Raw genomic sequence first — 25,172 nt, 5'->3', positions numbered from 1 at the left:
CAAAACAGGGTTGGCCATGGTCAGTACTTGTCTGGGAGACAGGACGTCTGGGGTTGCGACGTAGAGGCAGGCAATGGCAAGCTGCTTCCGAATGCCTCTCGCCGTGAAAACTTCATGGGGGGGGGGCGGTGTCGCTGAAAGTCAGTTGTGATTTGATGACACTTTAAAAAGAGATAAAGACGTTTCAGCAAACAAAATGAGAACACAACCATGTCAAAGAGGACCCGTAAATCAGTGTGGGGAGTTTAGGGGCACACTATGTGATCCACAGAATCTTCCTGGAGCCACTTGCAATGCTGGCTTCTCCGTGTGGCTTTGGTGGCTTAGCGATATTTCGGGTTGCGTGGGGTGTGTGTGTTTCCCTGAGGAGGCTGTGCCTGCCTTCCCACAAGCCACCCACGGTGGGTAGTATTGATCTTGCCTGCAATGCTGCTATCCTGCTTTTCCTCTAAAGAGCTCCAGGCCAGCATGCTGGGTTCTTTTATTCTCACAACAACCCTGTGAGGTGTGTTAGGCAGGGAGTTGAGTGGCTTGTGTTCACCCAGTGAACTTAATGGCCGAGTGGGACTTGAACCCAGATCATCCTAGTCTGATGATCTTAAATACACCACTGGAGAGGCTTTCATGGGCCACAGACCCCACTTCTTTGCGACAGAGTCTAGAAGCGCAAATAATCGTGGGGATGGAAGCTGGGGACGTATTTGCTTTGTGCAATATACCTTTTGTGCAAGATGCCTGCTGTGACCCGGGTGGCGTTCCGAATGCGTTTATTGTGTCTGTATTGGCAATCCGCCACCATTATTCATTTCTACAGAGAAACTGGAAGAACCTCTGGGCAGGGCTAGAGGGAGAGGAAACAGATGAACTTTGAAATGGGGTGGGGGGTAGAAGGCTGTGAAAAGTCCTTGTAGAAACTAATGTGCCCCCTTGCTTTTGGTGAACCATGCTGATACTGATCTTCTGTGGGTAAGGACGAAAAACCCCTGAAACTTTGGGTCAGGCAAGGAAACCCAAGATGCCTGCATGTAGATGCACTGGCTTTATGAAGGATTCCTAAGGAGGGAATCTGTTTAGCACCAATTAAAGAAAGCGGATGCCTGCACAGAGAAACCTGCAAGGGAGGGGGGGGGTCGTATCTTGTCCTTTTTGTAGTTAGGTGGTGCCAATGATTTGGAAGAGGGCCCAGCTGCACTTCCGTGTTGACCCCAATGTCTTGGCCTTAAAAGCCAGGAGGCCTCGTCATTCGTTGTCCCTGAAATGCCTGCAACGGTGCCAGCCTCTCTAGGTAGACTTTGCCCTAGCACCAGTGGGGCGTTGCAGATTCCAAAACGTGTCAAACCGGTAATGAATTTTGTCCTCCTTTTCATGTTACCCGATCTTATGTCAGCAGTTGTTGTCATTCTAGCACTTTGGGGGGTTTGGGGAGGAGGGAGGGTTAAAAACAATTTGATTATGTTTTCCTTCTGTTGCTTTAGTAAAGGTCATCCAAGGACCAGAATTTGCTTTATTTAAAACTGTAGGGAATTGATTGTGTGTTAGTGCATCTACCGGGTTTTGTTTATAATATACTTGATTGAAATAAAAGCATTTTCTAACGTAATCTGGGCTTGTCTGTTGTCCCCTTTATTCCCAGACCTACAACGCAAGGCCCCCTGTATTCAGTCAGTTTCATCTACGAGAGACAAGTTTTGATCAAGTGAAGAGGTACTCTTCCCTCCCCAAAAAATCTGGTAGCAGATTTTCTTTTCAAAAATGCATACATTTTTTGGAGTGGCAGACAGGCACTATCTTAGAAGAGCCGTTCTTTCTTCCCTCTTGCACAGAAGGGAATACTGCTATGATACGGGCATCTACATCCCAAAATGAGTGATACCCAGGGCTTTTTTTCAGCTGGAACGCGATGGAACGGAGTTCCGGCACCTCTTGAAAATGGTCACATGGCCGGTGGCCCCGCCCCCAGATCTCCAGACAGAGGGGAGTTGAGATTGCCCTCCGTGCCACTTGGCGCAGAGGGCAATCTAAACTCCCCTCTGTTTGGAGATCAGGGGGCGGGGCCACCGGCCATGTGACCATTTTCGCCAAGGGCGATTTAAACTTTAAAAAACTCCTCCCTTCTTCCAGCTGACCCAAAGTGACATCATTGTGCAGTCCTGAGTTCTACCAATGAGTTCCACCACCTCTTTTCCCAGAAAAAAAGCCCTGGTGATATCCATAAGCTAGTATAGCTGATTAGTTAAATTAACTAAACTGAGAAACTGGATTTCTTATATTGCGTGACAGCCCTGCTCATTATATCTAATAAGTTCCAGCACCTTTAAAAAAATTAAATTCATCTGCCCCTTTGATGTGGGAGAGCCTGCTGAATGTTGCTTACTTGGAACTGATGTTTGCAAAATGATACTGGCTAAAGGTTGTCAGGTCGGATGGGCAGAAGGAAGAGAGAGTTGCTTCTTTCCCCACAATATAGCTGAGCCAGAGACTCCAACAGCAGAATAATTTACGCCTTAGAACTGAATGGGAATCCTTGAGCACTGAACATGAACTGTCTCAGTGAAGGCTGACGTACACAATCAGGTGCGGAAGGCAGGTTTGGTGGTTGCTTTTGGAATTCTCTTTTGGACTTGTTTCTCCTTGGTGCTGTGGTGGAAATGGGATCTGTCGCTCGTCCCATTTGGCTGTAGGGGTGCGCATGGATTTGCAATGGATTCACAGCCATAAAAGAGAAGCAGCTGCTGAGTGTTCCACTAGGTGGCAGTAGCTACCTACCTGGTAGAAACAACTGATGTGCTCCCCTTGTGCAAATAGTCCCAGGGTCGAACCATACGAGACAAAATACACCTGAATTACACTCAAATACACTCGAATGACAAAACACACTCGAATTACCTGTGTAATTCGTGTGTATTTTGTCTCGAGTGGTGAGACCCCCCCCCCCAGAGGGGTCCCTGTGTTAATTTATAGCAGCAAAAATAAACAGGCATCTTCTAACAGAATTTTATTCCAGAGTTTGCTTTTGTGGACCAGAGAGCGCTACTTCAAATGCAAGAAGAGTGATACTGTGCTGGTAGGTCTTTTATCTGTTTCTGGGTACATTGTGGGAAGTGGGGGTTGAGGAGTCTTGGGTCTACAAAGGGGGAAGTTGTAACAATCCCTTTGGCACAATTCTGCCACCTGCAAGTGGGCCAAGGTACTGGTTTTTTAAAAATGTGTACGCCAGTTGTAATCTGGATGTAGCTGCCCCTCTTCCCAATACAACATCTGTGGTTTCTACACAGGGGAGGGCTTGTACGCTTTCCCCCTTTGCTGGCTCAGCCGTTGATAAAACGCAGCGACCCTGGGGCTTCCACATGGCAAGTTTCCCTGCCCCAGTCCCCCAGCAGTAGCATTCCTCTCCCTTGGACCACCAAGGCTTTTGCCTTTAAAAAAAAAATCTTTGTATTGCAATATCATATGTATGCAATATTAGGTATAACAGATACTCTTGAATTTGCAGCTTTTATTTCTTTAAAAAGTCTCTCGCCCCTTCTGTTGCAAAGAGATGCCTTTCCCCTTATATCTCCACAAGAGAAGAGGCTAGGGACATACTTTGTAAAAGTGAAAGCTGAGAATTCAGAGAACCTGTTGCAGCTATTGTTACAATGGTGTATTGATATAATGATACTCTAATGCCCGTACCATACAAAATAAGTCCCCCAGAGGTGGGGCGGGGGAATGGCTGCTGCAGAGACAATGTTGGGGAGAACTATCCACACAGCAGCGATTCAGGCTTTACTGTAATGTTTTCTGAAACTTCAGGTCAAAGCAGTTTTGAGAAAGATCACGGAAAAGCGAGGGAAACCCCAGGAGATGCACAACTGCGTCGTCGTGCTATGGGGAAGCAGGGGGGGGGAACCTGCTTTCCAACAGCATTGAACCTGGGGGCAGACAGGACATGTGGAAATGGTCTTAAGCAGGTGCAGATGCTTGCACAGCCTCATCTGCCAAGGTACACTTTACATTTCCTTTTGAAAAGCAGGAGAAGGGGGGGCCTAACCTGGCCACCCCTCAGCGTTAGGGTAGCTGTCATAAAAGCCCTGCCTGCTTCTCCTCTTCACTGACATTCATTCCAGTATCAATCATGGCTGTTTGCAGAACCTTTCTGGATTACCCCAACACAGCCTTGCGAGTAATTCCCCATAAACTGTCAGCTCATAATTATATATTTAACCGCTCTACCTGCTCAGCCCAAATTTGAAATTTTACTCTTCCTCATCCCAGTTTCTCAGATTTCACTAGCCATATATTTTCAAGGTTCACTTTGTTTGTTTACTTCATTTTGCAGCCTTACGGGCTAGAAACTTTGTGGTTTTTTTAAAAAAAAGTTGATTCTCAAAATGTTGGTTTTATGTGCCTAGTAGTATGTTTTGTGCTTTTTCCACACTTCCAATATTGCAGAGTGCTCCCAGCTCTGGCCCAGCTATCACATGTGACTAATACTGCCTTTCTCTTCCTTAATAAATAATCCCTATTAAGTGGGGGAGAGGTCCCTTCCCCCAAATATGAGGCTTAAATCCTACATGGGCTGTAGTGCACATTTGATTTCACTTCCAAATTTTCTCCCGTGTTCACAGCATGAATAAGTGCCGCACAAAGTGCAAGTGTTGCAGGCGTGTTTTGGGGGGGTTATGAGAACGGCCATTGACTTTTCCCAATCTTGTATCCTGGAGAAAAGATGTAGCTGCCTGTGGGCTCATCCTCTTTAGTGAGTGGTTTTGCATTAGGGAAACCCTTCCTAGCATTGACTTGATTGCAATGAACCCTTTCTGTGTTTCCCAGATCATTCTAGGGCACATTCTAGGGCGCATACTCAGTTCCCACAAGTAGCACCTCTCCAGCACCCTTTGTAGAAGCAAGCATGCACACTAGGATTAGGGTTACCAACAGACCTGGAGTATGATGTCCTGTTTCTTTAATGCAGACAAAATGTATGGAAATGGGTGGGTGAAGTCTTGCATGGCCTGGAGGTAAATGACACCACCTGGTCAATAACATTCCCTTAAGTCTCTGTTAAAGGGACAGGACATTTTTCTATAGGCAGTTGGAAACCCTACCCGGGAGGACACCCCTAAGTGTCTCCACACCTGAGAGTTATATTCAGTAGCAGACAAAACTGCCTTTCAAGCAATTTGTCCACCTCTGCTAGTCTGACCTAACTGCAGGGTTCCCTGGGGCTGTTTGCAAACCACCCTCCCTAATCCGTTTTGTCCGGGTTGGCTTCCTTTTTCTTGTAGATCTTGTCCAGTGTAGCGAGCGCTCGTATCTGCCCCATCTGATGTCTCATGGAATGGTCCAAGTTGACTGTGTATTTCAGGTACTTCGCCCCATCCTGTACAGTGAAGGGGAAGTCCTGGGACAAGAACTTCTGAAAGAGTTCTGGGTCGCCATCCAAGGCCATGATGCTCTTGAGTTCCTTGTTCATGGAAAAAAGCTCTTTGCAGTTGTCCACGAAGACCTCCCACAGTGGCCGCTGGTCAAAGTCACTGGGTGGCTGGCACTGCTGGTTGTCTTGCATGCACTGCAGCACCCAACTCAAGCGGCATGGCCACTGGTTGGCCAAGACTACCCAGCCTGCCACTGACCGGGGGCAGATGCTGTGCCGGAGACTGTGCTGCTGCGTCATGAGCCGGAGCGTGATGGGGATGGTGTTGACGATCCTCTTCATCTGGATAATGCTGTCTGGGATGTATCTGTAAAGGCAGTCGAGTTCGTCGTGCAAGCAGTGGAAAGCTTCGTGGATGTACTGGACGGCCTGGGCGTCGATCTGGTGCTGGTCCATTTCCACAGAGGCTTCCAGGTCTGCCAGGGCAGCGTCCTTCCCTTTGGACTTTCGGACTCCCTGTTCCACGTTCCTTGTGATGATCCTGTACATCAGGTCTTCCCGGTTTTGGAAGGTCTCGTGCAAAAACCGCATCTTTGACCTGGTGCCAATTTCTGGGATGGAGAAAGGTAGCGACACGGTGCGGTTGAGGTACAGGTAGCCGTTGTCAGCCATGCCCTTCATGCTGCCCGCTTGCTCTAAACAGGAGGTGATGATGCAGGGGTCTACCACCAGAATGAAAATGAACGGCGCGTTAGTGTCTGAAAGCAACGTGTTGATGGCATTCAGCACCCCGACCACCCGTTCCGGGTAGCACATGTCCAAGCTGGTAATCTCAAAGACAATCCTCAGCCGCTGCCTCTCAAATATCTCCATGTAATAGATAAAGCTGGTGAGAAGTTCGATCTCTCTTTTTACTGCACTCATGAAGCCCAGGTGACTGGTGAATTTCTGGTTGTTGGTCATGCTCTCTATCTTTTTCTTCTGAGTGATAATCAGGTGCTTAATGACTGGGGCAACAGCCAGGACGACCCCCGAGCCAGAAATGGCAGCAAAGACACTGCTAATGACTTTCAGGGTGCTCCCATCCCTTATCCCTGGCACAAATAAGACAACTGTAGCCAGGCTCGCCCCTGCTAGCAAGATGACCACGAGTCCTCCAGCGGCCAAGGCGACTTTCTTTTTAAGCCTCCACTCATTCTGGCTGAACCCAGAGGCAAATCGCGGCCTGGTCCCCACAACATGGTAGAAGCTCAGAGGCAGAGGCCCAAAATGCTGACGGATGTGATCACAGAGGGTGGTGACCAGCCCAGCCCACAGCTTGTCGCTTCCAGCGTACTGCCAGGCACTGAACCGTATGAAAAGGAAGTCGATGTTCTTCCTTCTGAGGTGGACCTCCGTGATGACCGGCTCATAGAAGACCAGGTACCACAGGAGAGTGAGGTAGTTCAATCCTTCTGGTCGGCGTGGCTTCTGGTGCGTTCTCCGGTATTCATTTTCTTCCCTCCGGCAGGATTCTTTGTGCATACATCCTGCCACAGTGGAACAACAATAAATGGCATCAGCAGCAGCAACAACAGGCCTGTCAACTTTTCAGAATCCAAAGGAGAGCGGCCTAGGACCAGCTTCCTATACACTCGTCCCTTGTCTGCATGATTTCAGCCATCACAGTACATAAACTGTTCAAATAACAACAACAACAGTGCTTATATACCACTCTTCTACACACATTAGTGCCCCACTCTTAGCGGTGAACAAAGTCAGTGTCATTATTATCCCTCAAGACAGCTGGGGAGCTGGGCTGAGAGGAGTAGCTGACCCAAGGCCACCTGCTGAGCTCATGGCAAAAGTAGGCGTCGAACCAGCAGAGTGCTGGCTTGCAGCCCAAACACTTAATCCCTATGCTACAGCAACTCTCAGAATAACTGTGCTTATATACAGCTCTTCTGGACAGATTAGTGCCCACTCAGAGTGGGGAACAAAGTCAGCATTATCTTTCTCCCCACAATCCATCTGGGGAGCTAGGCTGAGAAGAGTGACTGATGCAAGCCCACCTGCTTAGCTCAGGGCAGAAGTGGGTGTTGAACCAGCAGAGTGTGGATGCACAGCCCAACCACTTAACTGCTCTGCTAAAGCAGCTCTCATAATAATAACTGGACTTGTATACAGCTTTTCTAGACAGATCAGTGCCCCACTCAGTGCGGCGAACAAAGTCAGTGTTATTCTTATCCCCACAATACCGCTGGGGCTGAGTGGCTTACCCAAGGCCACCAGCTGTGCTCACAGCAGTAGTGGGAGGCAAACCAGCAGAGTGCTGATTCACAGCCCAACCACTTAACCACTTGCCCCCTGGCTGAGCAGAACAGGGAAGAAGATCTGTTTGCTGGGATGGTTGAAAGTTGATGCATCCTCGTGATTGCAGAGATATACTTCCCCCTTCGTCAAGATAGTTTCAGGTGGGTAGCCATTGTTGGTCTGTAGTAGAAAGGCAAGAGTAGGGTCTAGTAGCACCTTAAAGACCAACTAGACGTCCAGGGTGTGAGCTTTCAGAAGTCAAATAATCTTTGACTGTTGAAAGCTCCATACCCTGGAAATCTTGTTGGTCTTTAAGGTGCTATCGGACCCGAATCTTGCCTCTTTCATGATGTCTCACTTGACACACCGCAGCAAGCAACTTATACCCTGGCCATAACACTGTCTCCAAGTGTAACAGTCTTTCCCCCTGTCATCCATTGTGAAGGTGGTGGGGGGCGGAGGGAACATAACTAGAGAGAGCTCTAAATTTGTCCTCGGCCTTCAGTATCTGGGGCAAGCAGTCAGGTTTTCCTATCTCCGCTCTGCTCCAGATTCCATCACATTGATTTTGACTTGTAGAAATGGCTCGGAAAGGATCGTTGACAACCGTTAGCTTTATGTAGCTGGCCTCATCTTAATGTCTGCTTGTCTGTGTGAGGCCAGGACACGAGTCCACTTGAATCCAGTGGGACAAAGTTGGATTATGAAGAGACGCTGTCTGCTACTCCAGATGCAACCATGAAGCCAGAATGGGATAAACATCTGTAACAACAGGACTTGGCAGCAGGAATTTTGGGACAGCTGGAATATGAGGCCCTGGGCCTGCTGCACCCCATTTGCTTTTGGGCAAAATGTGATGCTGGCCAGGAGGACAGAAGGGGATGGAAACCTTGGTTGAATGGGGGACTGGTTTCTATGGGGGGAGGCCTGATAGGCTTTCGTTCTAAATAGTTTCCACAGAAAGTGAGGCATGTGCAACCTGATACATTTATATACAAAGTTTGTTCGTACCCTGCCTTCATGCCCCGTCCGGGCCACCGAGGCAGCTCCAGCACATAAATCTGGAAACACATTGAATACACATCTGCCATAACCTTTTTGGCTATCCCCACGTATGGATCTCCTCTTTTCCTTGGGACTGACCTGCGATGTTTTCCAGGAGTGAGTGGAGACGGGTTCCGCAGGGCGAGTAGAAGCCCACAGTGACCGGGGTGGAGGTGTGGCACAGCGTCTTGGAGAGGGAGCAGCAGTAGATGTCATCTTCTGTCAGGAGATCTGGGGGTAGAAAAATAACACCGGCATCCATAAGCTTAGTGAAATGATCGCAGGAATGGACGGTCGACTCCTTAGCTCATGTGGAGCCACTGGGCCTCTCCCGGCTTCTCCGCCGACGCTGTTAGTGAGCCTGTGGTTGGGTGGCACAAAAGGACATCTAATGCTTTCTCAGGCTAGGGAGAGACTTTGTCCTTAAAGGAGACAAGTCAGCTTGCCTTCTGCAGCCCTGGACGTGGTATTCATTCATTTATTTTGTGTCTCTAACAGTTGGTGAAGAATTTACAATCCTGTGTACTTACAGTGCAATCCTGTGCTGAGTTACTCTACTTTAATCCCGCTGGTTTAAATGGAATTAAAGTGGAGTAACTCTGCATAGGATAGCGACACCAACAATTGAACTAAAGCAACGATTGAACTTTTTCGTTCTCAGGATTCTAGAGATGTGTTTGAAAACACAAAGGTATTGCCTACAAAGGGTAGTATTGTAAGGATTACTGAGATTTTTATTATATAAACATCATCATCATCATTAAACGTAGCTAGCATGATGTAATGGTGTATTGGACTGGGGAGACCCAGGTTCGAATCTCCATTCTACCACGGAAGCTTGCTGGGTGTCCTTGCACATGCACTCATAGCCTCACCTATCTCACAGGGTTGTTATGAAAATAAAATTGAGCGGAAGAGAATGATGTAAGCTGCTTTGTATCCCCAAGGGAAAGAAAGATGGGGGTATAAATGGAAGCAAATAAATGGATTCCCCCCCCCCCCTCTAGCAATATATAAATGCTATTACTAGCAGGTCACCTCCAGCGTAGCTTATCTTGTTTTGTGTTCACACTTCGTACTAGCAAGGAGCTGCCTTTTAATAGCTCAGTTCTTTCTGGACATCATTTCTTAGTCTCTGTGAACTAACCGAAGGATGGACCTGCAGCAAAGAACTCCGGTTTCATCCGGCAGCTTGACTCTGGCAAAGCTGACCTTGATTTCCAATAACAGTGTTAAGGAAATACTGTTGAAGAAATATAAACAACGTAGCGTTCTCCAGAAAACCGACCACCCCAAATCAAACTGTGAAGCAGGATGTAAGTATTAAAACCCAGGCAGGAAACTCCCCAACAGGCCAAACTTTTATGTTCATCGCAAGAGCCCCTGAGTGAAGGTAGTCGGTTGCAGGCCTCCTGCCCAGGAAAAGAACACCCCTAATTTCTTGGCCATCTAATTCTCCGAAGCGGCTTGTGCAGTCCTCTGCCTCCTGGCTAAATGATGTGGGACGGTGATTACATATATTTGTCCTGGGAACATTGGGTACACTCCGTCCTACCTGTACCAATTTTCCAAGTCCAATATTTTTGATGGGAAGGGACACGTGAGAATGTAAAATGTAAACATAACTTGGATAATTAGCTTGCAGAACTCACAGCTATCATATACTCACAGCGTGCTGACCTATGTAGGTGGGGAAAATGTCAACTGGCCACCTGCAAATGAATACTTTTTGTTACCCATAACAGGACTTTTTTTTTTAAGGTAGAATTTATTTGTTGATGCCGTTGTCCTCAAAGAGTTTAGCCTCCTATATCTTCCTTGTGTTTTTGTTTTAAAAACTGGCTTAGGAGCCTCTGGAGGCATTTTGGTGTAGTGGTTAAGAGCGGCAGGACTCTTACCTGGAGAACCGAGTTTGATTCCCCGCTCCTCCACTTGAAGCCAGCTGGGTGACCTTGGGTCAGCACAGCTCTCTCAGAGCTCTCTCAGCCCCACCCACCTCACAGGGTGAATTTTGTGGGGATAATAATAACCTACTTTGTAAACCGCTCTGAGTGGGTGTTAAACTGTCTTGAAGGGCAGTATATAAATGGAATGTTATTGTTATTATTACATTATTAATTGTGTTTTCTACTGTTGCCTTGGCAGGCAGCCGATGCCAACGCTGCACTGGGTTAGAAAAGGCACATGAGACAGGAAGCACTGCCTGCCATGTTCGTTCTCCCAGGAAGAATCTCCATATCTTTTATCAGAAGCACCAGAAATCCAACATGTGCACCTCCAATAACTACAACGACATTTGATTTATATACTGCCCTTCAGGGCATCTTAATGCCACAGTCAAAACAGTTTTACAAAGCATGTTGTTATTATCCCCACAACAACAATCACCCTGTGAGGTGGGTGGGGCTGAGAGAGCTCCTAGAAGCTGTGACTGGCCAAGGTCACCCAGCTGGCTTCAGGTGGAGGAGCGGGGAATCAAACCCGGCTCTCCAGATTTGAGTCCTGCCGCTCTTAACCACTACACCAAAGTGGCTCTCTCCACACACCCCTGTAGCACCACTGTCCCTGCTGAGGTGTAAATGGAACAAGATGGCAAGCGTTCGAGACCCTCTGTGAGGTCATTAGCATGCCAGAGTAAGGCTGGGGCATCCTGGCTGAAACCCCCCTCTGACAACGAGTCTTACTAGGCGGCTTTGGGTGATTTGCTCTCTCTCAACCTAACCTACTTCACGGGGATGTTGTGAGGAAGAAGGCCGATTATGCCACCTTGAACTTCATGGGATGAGGGGGGTGTCAAAATGTAATGGAGTGTGATGATTTCGTGTGTGTGTGTGTGAGAGAGAGAGAGAGAGAGAGAGAAATAATGATTCTGGTTTAAGACAGGCAAACTCTGTGCGTGCCTGAGAGAAAAAAAGTTTATGTGTATCTGTTTGACTGAGCCTATGTAAAGAAACTTTAAGAACTGAGAACTATCTTTGAAACCATCAAGCTTAAATACTAGTGTGAAACCGATATGCTGCTTGTCAAAAATAAACGTTTATTTTGGTTTTGGTTTTTTCTCATCCGAGAGTATATGTTATTCCTATATCCCATTCCTTTTCTCAGGGTGACATAGTCCCACAAAGGAGCCTGACGCTTGGGCACGTTATTAAAGGGGAAATTTAAATTAAATTTTGGAATATAATTCTTGGTGGCAGCAATCCACCCAGAGGGTATAAGAAGAGGGTTAAAGGCAAAATCTAAAAAATCGGAAAAATAAAGAGGGTCATAATGTGGAGCAGTGGCTTTCCAGTGCTGACCACGTTGGACTGCAGCCCTGTATACGTTGCCACCGGGAGTTGCTTTGTACATTTGCTAGATAATTCAGGAGGGCCTTCGCAGTTCAGACTAGACCCAGGTTCAAATCCCTGCGCTGCTCAGCAGGTGATTTTGGGACCTGTCACTCTCAGCCCAACTTACCTTACAGGGTAGTTGTTAACGATAAATCAGAGGGGAAGAACAATGCTTTTTGGGTTCATGCTGGGGAGAAAATTGGGGTGTAACTAAATAACCCTGGCCTTGGTCTACAGTCATGACAGGGAGATCCACCTTTCTGTCTTTTTGTTTACAAATTCCAGCAGTGAGTTTGAATCTGAGGAGAGCTTCCAAGGAGGAAACGAGTCCCTGGATCATTACAGGCTCGTGATTCAGCATCATTTCATCTCTGGGGAAAAGAGCCTGTTGCCAAATAACCTGGTAATTAGTTGGGTTACGAAGGGTGGGGTTCCAAATGCATCGGCAAGTAAGTAAACAGAGGCCTGAGGCTGGTTTGGTAGCCGAGTGTTCTGGGAGTCCTAGTTCCAAAAAACGCACCTGTAAATGGTTGTCAGCATCCTCTTTGGATGTGCAGATACCTCCTTTGTTAACCTAAGGTGTTTACTGAAAAGCCTTTGATGGCTGGTGGCTCCTGGCTGCGGAAAGAAGAGAACCTTTTCTTCTCTGGAAGGTGGAGGCTAAAAAGAACAGTTTGGAACTTTGCAATGAAGGCAAGAGAAGGATGCGGTTTCACAGTGGTGATGGGGTAATGGCAGAATCGCTCCAAGTGTGTTTGGGACAACATGTGCTGCTTTAAAGATGTGTGCCTGCCTTGGTGCGGTTTTTCCTCCACCTTATCTATTTATTTACAGACATTAGAGGAGGTAGATCAAGATTGGTAGCTGTGTTAGTCTGTCGGCAGCAGTGGAAAAGAGGAAGAGTCCAGGAGCACCTATAAGACTAACAAAATAGTGGTAGGGTATGAACTTTGGTAAGCCACAGCTCACTTCTTCAGATACCTGTAAGCTCATACCCTACCACTATTTTGTTAGTCTTATAGGTGCTCCTGGACTCTTGCTCTTTTCCACTACGTTAGAGGAAGAAAGACTTCCTCTTGACAAGGAAGCCAGGCTTTTCAAGGCTGATCCTCCTGACCTTTCCTAGCACAGAAGGAAGCAAACAGAAGCCACAAAAGAGCATCAACAGTTTATTTTGAACGTTTATTTTTTTCTGGCTTTACCCACACCCTTAAGAACTAGTGTGTCTTCCTCTCACAGGGCACGCTGTTGAAATGTGTGTCAGTGCAGACAGGTAACTTGCATTCCAAGAAAAGCCTTCCAATTATGTCTAGGCCCTGCCCTTCCCTTCCTATCACCCATCATTATTTTTAAATTAATAATGATCACAGCATAAAATGTTTAGATTTCTTGCCAGTTCCCCTCAAATTCTGAGACTAGGCAACAGTATATAACAGTAATATACACTGTATATTACAGTACAGTAGCTGGGTAATGCTAAAACGAAACACCCCCCCCCCCCAGCAATTATGAAATTTTAAAACCTGTACCGAATATTAATCTATATAAAAATATATTTTGTAGAACCAGAGTAATGCGGTGGTTGGAGATGTGGACTTAGAACAGAAAGACCCAAGTTCAGATTTCCTCCCAACCACGCAACTCACTGAATTACTTTGAACTAGTCATCATCTTCGATCCTAACCTACCTCGCAAGGTTGTTGTGAGGACAAAACAGAATTACCCCCATGTTTTTTGACCTTTCTCCTCTTGCAGGAAAAGGAGTTTAAACAAACGTGATTCATGAACTTTAAATTTTAAAACTGTCCTTTCTCTGTTGCCTTAACTCTGACCATTCAAAGCCATTAGTATTCGCATCCCTTAAAGAATGGCGGGGAGAATAGACTCAAGTCTACATTATAAGTTTGGGGCCAATATAGATTGAACTCCAATTCCTTCTGTTTCTACATTTTGGAGACAGGATTTTGTTGCTAAAACGTCTAGTAGCTTTAAATGTGAACAGAGTGGCTGAAACCTAGTTCTTTTTTTTGTGTGTGATGTATTTTGATTTAATCCATTTTGTCTGAGATAACAAAAGTATTTCAAGCAAGTTCCATCACATTGTCCTGCATTAAACAATCCTCTACTAAATTCTGAACAGAAGTTATTCATCAAGTTTCTTCCATGTTCCAGGTTGCCAATCTCCAGGTAGTGACCACACAATACCAGGAAACCACTGTAGCAAATGTAAATATATTCCTATCCACATATAAAAGTGCGAAGTGCAAAGTGCGATGTGTTCAAATATACAATACAGGAATACACAGTACAATTATATACAGCACATATATCATTCAACCAAGTCTTTACAGTCCATATAGTTCCTTGCTTTCATTTAAAGTGCAACATGCAAAAAATTTTTATACGGAAGCCAATGGAGAGAATCGTGGAAGATGTTCTAACATTCCCAGTCCCAAAATTCAAGATTTGTCCAACAACGCTGACGGGGATGTGCAGGCAATTGTCATTAACCCGTTTCGTGAGAGAAAGCTCACTTCATCTTGGGCATTAAAAAATTCAGACTGGATACAAAAAAATTGTAAGAACCAAACTCATTCTCTGGGGGCTTGAGAAGAAGGTGGTGTTAACGGACTGCAAAGACTTGGTTGAATGATATATGTGCTGTATATAATTGTACTGTGTATTCCTGTATTGTATATTTGAACACATCGCACTTTGCACTTCACACTTTTATATGTGGATAGGAATATATTTACATTTGCTACAGTGGTTTCCTGGTATTGTGTGGTCTCTTTGCAACAGTTGTTCCAGGGCCGCCCGTGGTTTTTCCAGTCCAATCTCCAGGTAGTGACCGGAGATCTCCCGAAATTACAACTCATTTTCATGTTACTGAGATTTGGTTCTCCTGGTGGGAACGGCAACTTCAGAGGGTGGATTTACAATAGAGTGTAGGAGAAATGGAAGTTCTAGAGGGACATTACATGCCCACTGAGCTCCCTCCCTTCTCCAAATTCTACCCTACCCAGCCACCTCCCGCCCCCCAATCTCCAGGAATTTCCCAAGAGAGAGCTGGCAATTCTATGCTTCCCAACTAACGTCGTGTATCCCTACACTTAAACGTCCCCGTGGAAGATGTCTTGTGTAGAGATACTCATAGTAAGATTTGACCACAGTAAAATTGGTTGGCTTTTCTGAAAGACAGACATTTCCAGCTTTAGCTAACGCAAAACAGATTTCAGATATACCTTCCTATCAGTATTTGCAATGTAAGAATCTGATCTCTGGGGTTCAAAGGAGTTTTCAAATTACGAGAGATCCGATCAAGTTTTAACATTTAGTTACAACTATGAATTATATTATTACTTATTAGATCGTTATCTGGCCATACCTCCAAGAAGTTCAGAGCAAAGGACATGGTGGCTTGCTCCTGTTTTACCTTCACAACAGCCCTAGGAGGTAGGCTAGTCCAAGAGAGCGTGACTGGCCTAACACCACCCAGTGAATTTCATGGAAGTGTGGAGAAAGAAAAGCCTTTCAAATATATATAATTTCATATGTGCATGAAGGGCTTTTTCCTCCACTCTGCCATGAAATTCACTGAGTGAATATAATATTTCTGAAAAGACATACCCATGTGTCTGTAATTCTCCACAGTCGATAACATAATGACATTCAAATTAGCTTAGAAAGGAAAAATTAATTAACTTCCCGGCTAAAACTGAAGTTGATAACAGCAGAGGTGTTCCTGGTACTCTCCATCAGCTTTCTAACCTCTAGTGTTCTTTTAAAATCGACGGCTTGGAAGCGTATTTGTGTGTGTATGTGATTTACGCATAGTTTTAAAGTACAGATTTGTAACGTCTGAATTTCTGCATTTCAAATCATCGCTCTCTTTTTCAATCCAATTTTTCTGAACGAGGTCATGATGAACAATGTTGTCATAACTTCCTCCCATTCACCCAAATGCGGCTGTTGTAAGTCTGCCCGCAGTCCTACCTTTCTTGGCGAGACAGTCGGCGTTTGCGAAGTGGGACCCCTCGTGAGGTTCCTCGTGTCGTAACCTGGTGACTTCTTCATCGCTGGAACTCATGAGTACTTGAGCCGGCGGCTCTCCCACCAGAGTTCCAAGGTAGGCAGGACCCTGTGGGAGAGAGAAAGAGAAGACGGGACTCACCGGACAAGTTTGCTAAACTTCCCTTGGAAATTTTTTTTAAAAATGTCAAGTTGTGGGTGAGAATCCTGCCACAGGTGAAACTGTTTTCCCGGCGCTTCGTTTTAGAAGTTTGTTACCAAAGAAGCAGAAAAAGCAGTCAAGAGAAACGCTGCCTTTTGCTAACGCTGTTTCTGTCTGTGACACAAAACTTCCTCAACAGTTCCAAAGTTCCACTTGAAGTTTAAAAAAAAAAAAGAAGATAAAATCCAGAAGGTGTGGTAGATTCAAATGCATTTTAATTTGCTCTGGCCTTGCATACCAACCAAAGTAATTAAGAAGGCAAATGTGTCAGTCACTTAAGAAAAGCAGTGACTCCACAGCATGCGGAATGGGTGTAGGCTGAGCTCTGGACAGCAGAGAGATGTGTTAAAAGGCAGAAAACATCCCGTATCTGTGTGCCGTTTAAGCTTTTTTATATGCACCAAGTTTAATCCAAATCGAGGGATTCCTTCATGAGCTTTAACACTCTCTCTTTTCATCCCAACCTGGACAAAAGTGCCTGGAGAATTCTTGACGGCTGAATTCTGTTCTGCTCAAAAAACTCCAGTCTAGGTAAAGTAGAAACCCGTGAGCTGAATCTCCCAGTTCTATTCAACTGTGCATTAAGCTGCTCCCTGATGCACAAACCGCTTGCATGTGAGGAAGTTTACTTGTATCAGGAACAGATCAGTAGGATGTAACCCAGGCACTGGAACATACGGTGGCCTGGTGATTGTGGCCCTGAGTCTGGGCAGAAAGGGGTAGGGGAAGTATAAATTTTATAAATAAATAAGAACAAATCTCATCCCCCCCCCTCCATGAAAAGTCACATCTGGCCCACCCAGTTGCCAGCTCAGAGAATCCCCCTCTGTTACCAGAAACGGATAGAAATTAGTAAACTGATATTATTTTAATTGAAAATGTCAAACTCGAGGACAAATGATTAGGAAAGCAGCGTCAGTGTGGCATAGTTACCACCTTTTGACCAGTAAGAATTGGGTTAAAATCCTTGCTATGCCACGAAACTCAATGGGTGACCTTGGACTTGAAGTTGCACATCTCATGGGGTAGTGGGGAGGCTAATATGAGAAAAGGGAACCATACTGAGCTTGTTGGCCGACGAGTGGGAGAAAATTGTGGCAAAGAGCCAGTTTGGTGTAGTGGTTAAGAGTGCGGGACTCTAATCTGGGGAGCCAGGTTTGATTCCCCACTCCTCCACTTGAAGCCAGCTGGGTGACCTTGGGTCAGTCACTTAGAGCAGCAGGACTCTAATATGGAGAGCCAGGTTTGATTCCTCACTCCTCCACTTGGCAGCCAGCTGGGTGACCTTGGGATAGTCACAGTTCTCTGGAGCTCTCTCAGCCCCACCCACCTCACAGGGTGTTTTGTTGTGGGGATAATAATGTCATGAATAATAGAAACCACTCTGAGTGGGCATTAAGTTGTCCTGAAGGGCGGTATATAAATTGAATATTATTATTATTATTAAAGTGATTGCAGTGGCAACAAGACTTAATGTCAACTGGTGGGCCATAACCCTTCAAGAGTGACAGCAAGGCCTATCAGCTTTGACATTAAAAAACTCTGAGCAGGAGGTGAAAGAACAGCTAGCAAAGAATCCAAAGGATAAGTGACAGAATGGGACCTAGTGGGCCAGGGGCAGAGCCCGCAGGAAACCTCTCCAGTTATGGGCGCAGCCTGGCAGAATTTGGCACTGTGGCACAACTAAGCAATAAACCTCTTGTGGATACTGTTGGTCTTGGCCTTGTAGTCCCCTCAGCTCCCTCCTTTAGCCACATCCATTTCATTTTTGCCGTGCCCCTTTCAAAAAAAACCCCAAGATATGAGAAATAATAATCAGATTGGAAGGGGAGGCACCTGTACTTTTTCCATCACCAGGAAGCACCTGTTCTGCATTAAAATTAAGGTTCAGGTCAAATAGCAGGATTCTCACATGGGCTGGAGAATCTCTGCATCACTCTTTCGGCAATTAAACACCACCCACACCTTCCTTCACTGAGCCCTTCTCCAGCATTTCATGAATGAAAACAGATGCATGCTTGTAATATCCCCCATACCAAGGATCCACTTTGCAAACCCCACTGTTAGCGTTGTCGGAGACTCTCCTTCACTTCCTTTGTGTCATACTCTGTGATAGCCCCGTAGATTAAAAACCCCAGAAAGCGATGGGTCCTTTGGTGAAAAATAGGTTGTTTTTTTCTTTTTCTTTTTAAAAAGCACAACAATGTTGTATTGCAATATGTTATTGAGTTCAAAACCTCTGATGCTGTGGTTTGCAAAACAGGCAGGCCACACATGGCTTGATGCTTTGGTGTTCATGCGCAGGCATTTGGAGTTCATGAGCAGGCAGGGTTATGTGCTAAAGAATGACACTCCATTCCCCATTCTAATTTCTAGATACTTTACGTAAGAAGCAGAACCTTCCAAGAATACAAGACTAGCAACTCACACAGTTTTAATGAGGCACCCCTACCCCAATGTTGCAAAGTAGTGGTGATTGTTTCACTAGAGATATGGCAGGAAGACTTCCAAAGCAGGAAGACTTCCAAATTGTTGTTTGATCTGTAAACATCAAGCAGGTTGCAATGGGATTCTTTCCCTGATGTGAAAATGCTAGCTAGTTTAGTTCAGTGGGTAGCCATGTTGGTCTGCAGTAGAACAGCAAGATTTGAGTCCAGTGGCACCTTAGAGACCAACAAGATTTTCAAGGTGTAAGCTTTCGAGAATCACAGCTCCCTTCTTCAGACACAAGTAGAAATGGAAAAGGTAGGTGACCCACCTTTTGGCTGGGATATAAAAACTCAGGGATCTCCATTCTTACTCGTGTCTGAAGGAGGGAGCTTTGACTACAAAAGCTTACCCTCTGAAAACCTTGTTGGTCTCTCAGGTGCCACCGGACTCAAATCCTGCCGTATTGTGACACTGCAGGACGCTTTGGGTACAAGCGAGTGTGGCAAATGGTATTTTCTTATATTTTGGTATCCCTGAAACATAGTTCTGATTTCAGGGTCAAATACCTTGGGTCCAAATGTATTTGCCATGTAGAAAGCACATTTAAAAGCTTCCCTCCTTTTCCCTGAAGCGCTAACGGAAATAATTATACCAAAAAAACATTTAGAGAGATTAGGAAATATTCCTCTAGTATATTAGTTCCAGCTATGAAAACATTAACTCTCAAGCGAAAATTAATTCCTTCCATTTGTTTTTCACCGCATTCTGCATAGATTCTTAGGTAAATCTTGAACAGCAACCAAAGTGGTAAAAATACCAGCAACCTCAACAGCAACTTGGATAATATATATACACACAACGTGATCGGCTCATAAGGTGCGATATACAAGGTGCGATATACCTGGACTTCAGGAAAGCATTTGATAATGTACTTCATAAAGAGCGGCTGGCAAAGTTCACCCAAACCTGGCCTATTTATGAACAGGTCTGTGAACTCGCGGGAATTTCTTGCTCCCTCTTCCCCAAATGAGGTTCTTCTTCCAAGGATTGGCTTCCTTCCCAGACCCCGGAGTTTTGCAGAGATCTGTTTGTTTACAAATGCATACATGTTGAGGAGAAATACAGACAGGATGCAGTAATAAGTTAAGGCTCTGAGAAGACAATGGCAGAGAGGCCTTTCCAACTGATGTTGTTTTCGTTTGCACAGCACGTGGGGCAAAGGAGTTGGGCTAGCCCTGCCCCGAGGCAAGTGAGGCAGCAGCCTCCAGGGCAGATATTGGCATCATTAAGAATGGCAGATTGAGAGGCAGACAGACGTAACCCATTTGAGCGCTGTCCCTGGGAAGCTCTCCTGTGCAAACCCCACTGGGACAAATAGGAAACTGCACAGATGGGTCTTCCATAGGGATAAAAACTTCCCTGCTTTGGTCAATGAAGTGCTGCATGAGGAGCTAACCTCAGGTTTAAAAAAAAAAGAAAAAAACTTTTATGTTTCCATGAGAAAAGATCTAAATGACCTATGTAAAGAGTTCAGTAGCAATGTATTGTCGAAGGCTTTCACGGCCGGAGAACGATGGTTGTTGGGGGTTTTCCGGGCTGTATTGCCGTGGTCTTGGCATTGTAGTTCCTGACATTTCGCCAGCAGCTGTGGCTGGCATCTTCAGAGGTGCTACACCTCTGAAGATGCCAGCCACAGCTGCTGGCGAAACGTCAGGAACTACAATGCCAAGACCACGGCAATACAGCCCGGAAAACCCCCAACAACCATAGTTCAGTAGCACCTTTAAGACTAACCAACTTTATTGTAGCATAAGCTTTTGAGAGCCACAGCTCTCTTCGTCAGATGCTACTACAGGCTAGAGATGAGCACAAACCAAAATACGAATCAAAGTTCGGCACAAACCGAACTTTGGTTCATGGTTCACGGTTCACAAAACGGCGGTTCGTCAGAGCCTATATCTGACGAACCACCATAAACTTTAGGCTGGTTTGTGTGTTTCATTTTTTTTGTTTGTCACTGCAGACATCCTGACGCCAATCAATCAGTTTCCTAGGCAACAGGGGATGGGCTTTCTGCTGACCCGGAAGTGACGATTTGCTGACCTGGAAGTGACGTTTTCACGAACCGGTTCATGAACCAGGGCAGGTTCTTGAAAGTTCGTGGTTCGTGAAACGCGACGAACCATGAACTGCACGGTTCTTTTCTCCCCGGTTTGTGCCCGTCTCGACTACAGACTATTTTGCTATTACAGACTAACACGGCTAACTCCTCTGGATAAATACCCTTTGTGTGTCCCTTCTTGTCTCAAATTTAGCTCATGGCCATCACAGATAGAAAGATTATCAGGATTTTCCCCCATTTGGTTCCTCACCACCTTTATCCCATTTGCAATTAACTGGAAAAGTCCTTCTTTGTGCACCACCAACACTATTCAAAGTTTGATGGGTAGGCACTGGATGGCAGGGCATTTTCAGTGGTGGCACTATAATTTTAGAACTCCCTCCACCGCCATGTACCCTCTGTCTCCTCCTCCTCCTTGTGTGTTAGAAGCCACTTCAGAATTGTTCTCTTTAAACCAGTGACTGGTTTAGCTTGATTTTACTCTTGGATCTTTTGTTTGGGGGCTTTATTTCTGAAACAATCTTATATATGTGGTTTTTATGACTTTTTAATGTAATTTTAATTGTCTTGCTGTTTTTATCTCTTTTTAGTTTTTGTTGCATTGATGCCTTCAGTGATTTTTTTTAAATTGTGAATTGATTGGCATTGACTGTTTCAGGATTTAATTGTGAGCTGCCCTGGAAGATACACTTTATATCAGAAGGGTAGGCTATTAATAACTGCACTAGTTCAGAAAGGGCTAAGCAGGGTGCTGTGCCCCACTGGATTGACAGGGCCTTTTAATAACTGTTGGCCATATGGAATAATAAAAGTTTTTAATAGGCAGGGGCTTTTTATGCCCCCTGACACCAATTCTGAGCTTTAGCAACTGTGATTTTCTGACATTAACAAATGATTATTCCTGTCTCTATGTTGTGAAGAAGTTCACCTGCTGATTTCTACAGATTACACAGCTGTTAAATTATTGGCTTTAAAATGCTGGAAGCGCAGGGCTAACGTGTTGGTGCCCACAGGCTTCTACAGAATCAGGGAGTGGCTGTTTTTCTTGCCACTCTGGCAAGGAAGCTTGGGACAGTGGCCTATTCTCTGTCCAATGGGTCTTGGTTCCTCCTCCTGTTAGATTTCTGCCTGTTTCACAGTTTGGAAAAGCAAATATAAGGGAGCAAAATAACAGAGTCCAGTAGCACCTTTAAGACTAACCAACTTTATTGTAGCATCAGCTCTCTGTCAGATGCATCGTCAGCTTTCAAGAGCCACAGCTCTCTTCATCAGATGCATTGTCAGCTTTCGAGAGCCACAGCTATCTTCATCAGATGCATTGTCAGCTCTCGAAAGCTTATGCTATAATGAAGTTGGTTAGTCTTAAAGGCGCTACTGGACTCTTTACTGTTTTGCTACTACGGACTAACATGGCTAACTCCTTTGGATCTGCAAATATAAAGGGAAATCCCAAAAAACCAAGATCCGTATAGTACCTTTTATGTGCACCAATGAAATGGATGTGAAACATTGTGCGAGATTTCAAGCTGATGACAGCTCTTCATCAGGCTGGATTTAAAATTTAAAAAGATAAAAGAATAGCGGCCCGAGAATTCTGCCTTCTACTCTTCTCTCTTTTTAAAATTTTGTAACCGCTAGCCAAAGAGCTCTGACGGGGCTGAAAACTTGCACAATGTTATGTGCCATTTTGGTCAGTCCTGATAAAAGGCATTGAGCAGTTGTTGTTCCTGGTTTTGGATTTTGCCTGGTTCAGTCTGGCTAAGCAGACACGCAACGCAATCCTAAGCAAAGTTGCTCCAGTCTAAGCCCATTCATTTCAATAGGTATACACTGGAGTGGCTCTGCTTAGGATTGTGCTGATGTCGCAAATCTACCCATGAAATGCAATGAAGGCTACTAATGTACATGGAATTCCAAGAGGTATTTGAGAAACTTGCGGTGGGGATATCAATCGGTGGCTATTAGGGCCAAGCTACAAGTGACAAATTACACTTGAATGGCAAGTGAACAGGCTTACGTGCATTCCTCCCTGTTCACTTGCACTCCACTCGATCACGTAGGGCCAAACTACAAGTGATGAATGACACAGGTTGGACACTTGTCAGCCTCCCTCAAGTTTTGATGGGAAATGTAGGCAGCTTGGCAGAATGTTGGAAAAGTGACAGTTGAAAAGTCCATTGCACAGCAGTCGGAGAGCCCAGCTGCAAGACCAGGATGCCTACATTTCCCATCAAAACTTGAGGGAAGCTGACAAGTGTCCAACCTGTGTCATTCGTCACTTGTAGCTTGGCCCGTAGTGATCGAGTGGAGTGCAAGTGGCGTGCAAGTGAACAGGGAGGAATACACGTGAGTCTGTTCACTTGCCATTCAAATGTAATTTGTCACTTGTAGCTTGGCCCTTAGTCACAAGAGCCAACAGGGCTGCCAGTCTCCCGGTGGGGCCCCACATTCTCCTGGAATTACAAGTTATCTTCTGACTACAGAGATCCGTTCCCCTGGAGGAAATGGCAGCTTTGGCGAGTGCGGCACCACATTAGTGCCAAACTCTTCCCCTTCCTCAAGCTGTCTCCCCCCTTGGCAAATCTCCAGGAGTTTCCCAAGCTGGAGTTGCCAACCCTAGATGTTCAGAGGCAGTGGATCCTGGACGTTGGGGCATAAAGAGCCTGTGTGAAAAGGCAGGGCTGCTGCCTTTGTGCCCTGGTTGTGCCTTGGTGGCCTCTAGATGGCCTTTGCTAGAAACAAAGAGCTTAAACAGAAAGAACAGTCACCGGAGGTAGCAGAACTCGCCTTAAATACTATTTTAAGCAAGTGCTTGGGGCTGGCTTGAGCAGCTTCTTGTGATATAAATGGGTGCCAGCTCTGAAAATGTTAATTACGCCAGCTGGAATTGCTACAACTTGTGGTTGAACACTTGTAGTACTCATGTAGCCACGCTCCGAGGGCAAGCTCCTACCGTCAAAGCAGGAAGCCTTGAAGAACGAGGCATGACTCAGAGCTTAGCAGTTAACCCCATTTCAGGGTCAGCATGAGAGACCAAAATATTAATTACTGAAGATTATAGTTATTGATTAAGGAGGCACTTCCTGCTGTTATTTACTCCTCCTGTCCCAAATGGCAAACTACTGCTAGCGTACTGGATCCTTTGCATATCAGACTTCATGTGATCCGGCAGACCTTCCTCTGTGGGCAGGCAGAGAAACCAAAAAAGGGTAGATTATTCCCCCATCATTCCATCTCCAGAATGCATTTCGTTCGAAACTGCTTGGTTTTACGTGCTTTTACGCCCTGGCTTTGAAAATCGGCTTGGCTCGTTGTGATTGACATGTTTTGATTATTTGGATTAATATGTTTTCATTGCTCTGTTCTTATTTATTTATCCTACTGGCTTGGCTCGTTATATTGTCTTGTCTAGTATTGTTTTAGAGGTGAGCTGTCTTGAGCAGGCCCAGAGAGGCGGCAATTGCCTACATTAAAAAAAAAAATGAACTCTCTCTCTGCTGGGCAAAATTCACCAGGAGAATTTCTGCCTGCTCATGGCGTGTGTGCATGTGTGAAGAAGAAGTAAAAGTCTGTAGCTACAGCTTGGCTCCAGGTGTGCTAATTTGTTTGTTCTGAGGGAGGGCAGCTGCAGGATATTTTTTTTATTGAAATCAAGTTTGAAAGGGAGTGTGAGATGGCCCAAATAGTTTTCTTACAGTATAAGAAATGCCTGCAATGGTATGAATCCTTTCCTGGATATCAGACAAGACAGTAACAACAGCCAGGTACTCTCTGCCCACTGCATCTATTAAAGAAATGGAACAAATGCTCAACAACTTGTTTCTTCTCTTCCCACAGTACGCGGCTTCACATTTCCCTAGGTTGTCTCTATCTTTCTCCTACCTAGCCTTAGCAGTCTTTCACTTACCCTATAGTGGCCACCCTTTTTGTGAACATTTTATTCCTTACAGTTTTCTTTTCCGAAGTTAGAATGTTTGTGATCATTCCATGAGATTACATTATCCATGCCTGATGGCACACGTATATGTCTTGCAGGCAGTAGTCTTCTGCTCATATCTGACGTAAGGCTTTCCAAGAACTGAACCCTCTTCGATCAAAACCAATTGCAAAACTATCCCTCTTGCCACCCCGCCTCTCTCAAGCCATTCCCCACTATTAAGTAAGGGGATAGCGGTAGGACTCAAGAATCCAGATAATGAATTCTACTCATAGGTATGATGTTTATCAAGTGAGTTAAAGATAGCTAATTGCTTTCTGAACTTCATGAGACACCACAACGCAACACATTACAAGGGGCCAGGAAGTAGCAGAGTGGCAGCAAGTTCTAGTCCCGATGTACGTCACTTGAAGGTGTGTAAA

The 25,172-nt window shown here is 45.4% G+C and overlaps 2 protein-coding genes across 2 annotated transcripts in view; one reads left to right on the top strand and one right to left on the bottom strand.

Annotated features, from left to right (window-relative positions):
- PPP1R37 (protein phosphatase 1 regulatory subunit 37) overlaps nucleotides 1–1,699 on the top strand; it is a 50,268-nt gene extending 48,569 nt beyond the window's left edge. Inside the window, exon 14 of the transcript XR_008598281.1 lies at nucleotides 1,634–1,699. The gene's annotated coding sequence lies outside the window, so the exon portion shown is untranslated. The remainder of the gene's footprint in view (nucleotides 1–1,633) is intronic.
- A 3,531-nt stretch (nucleotides 1,700–5,230) lies between these two features.
- Nucleotides 5,231–25,172, bottom strand: part of NKPD1 (NTPase KAP family P-loop domain containing 1) — a 37,138-nt gene continuing 17,196 nt past the window's right edge. Inside the window, exons 2-4 of the mRNA XM_054998949.1 lie at nucleotides 16,024–16,168; nucleotides 8,795–8,926; nucleotides 5,231–6,888 (exon numbers count right to left, since the gene is read on the bottom strand). Of these exons, the coding sequence (XP_054854924.1) occupies nucleotides 5,231–6,888; nucleotides 8,795–8,926; nucleotides 16,024–16,168 (1,935 nt within the window). The remainder of the gene's footprint in view (nucleotides 6,889–8,794; nucleotides 8,927–16,023; nucleotides 16,169–25,172) is intronic.

This window comes from Eublepharis macularius, chromosome 15 (assembly GCF_028583425.1).
Source record: "Eublepharis macularius isolate TG4126 chromosome 15, MPM_Emac_v1.0, whole genome shotgun sequence".
Classification (NCBI taxonomy): Eukaryota; Metazoa; Chordata; class Lepidosauria; order Squamata; family Eublepharidae; genus Eublepharis; species Eublepharis macularius.
Note: the sequence above shows the minus strand (reverse complement) of the source record. Positions and strands in the feature narration are given on the sequence as shown.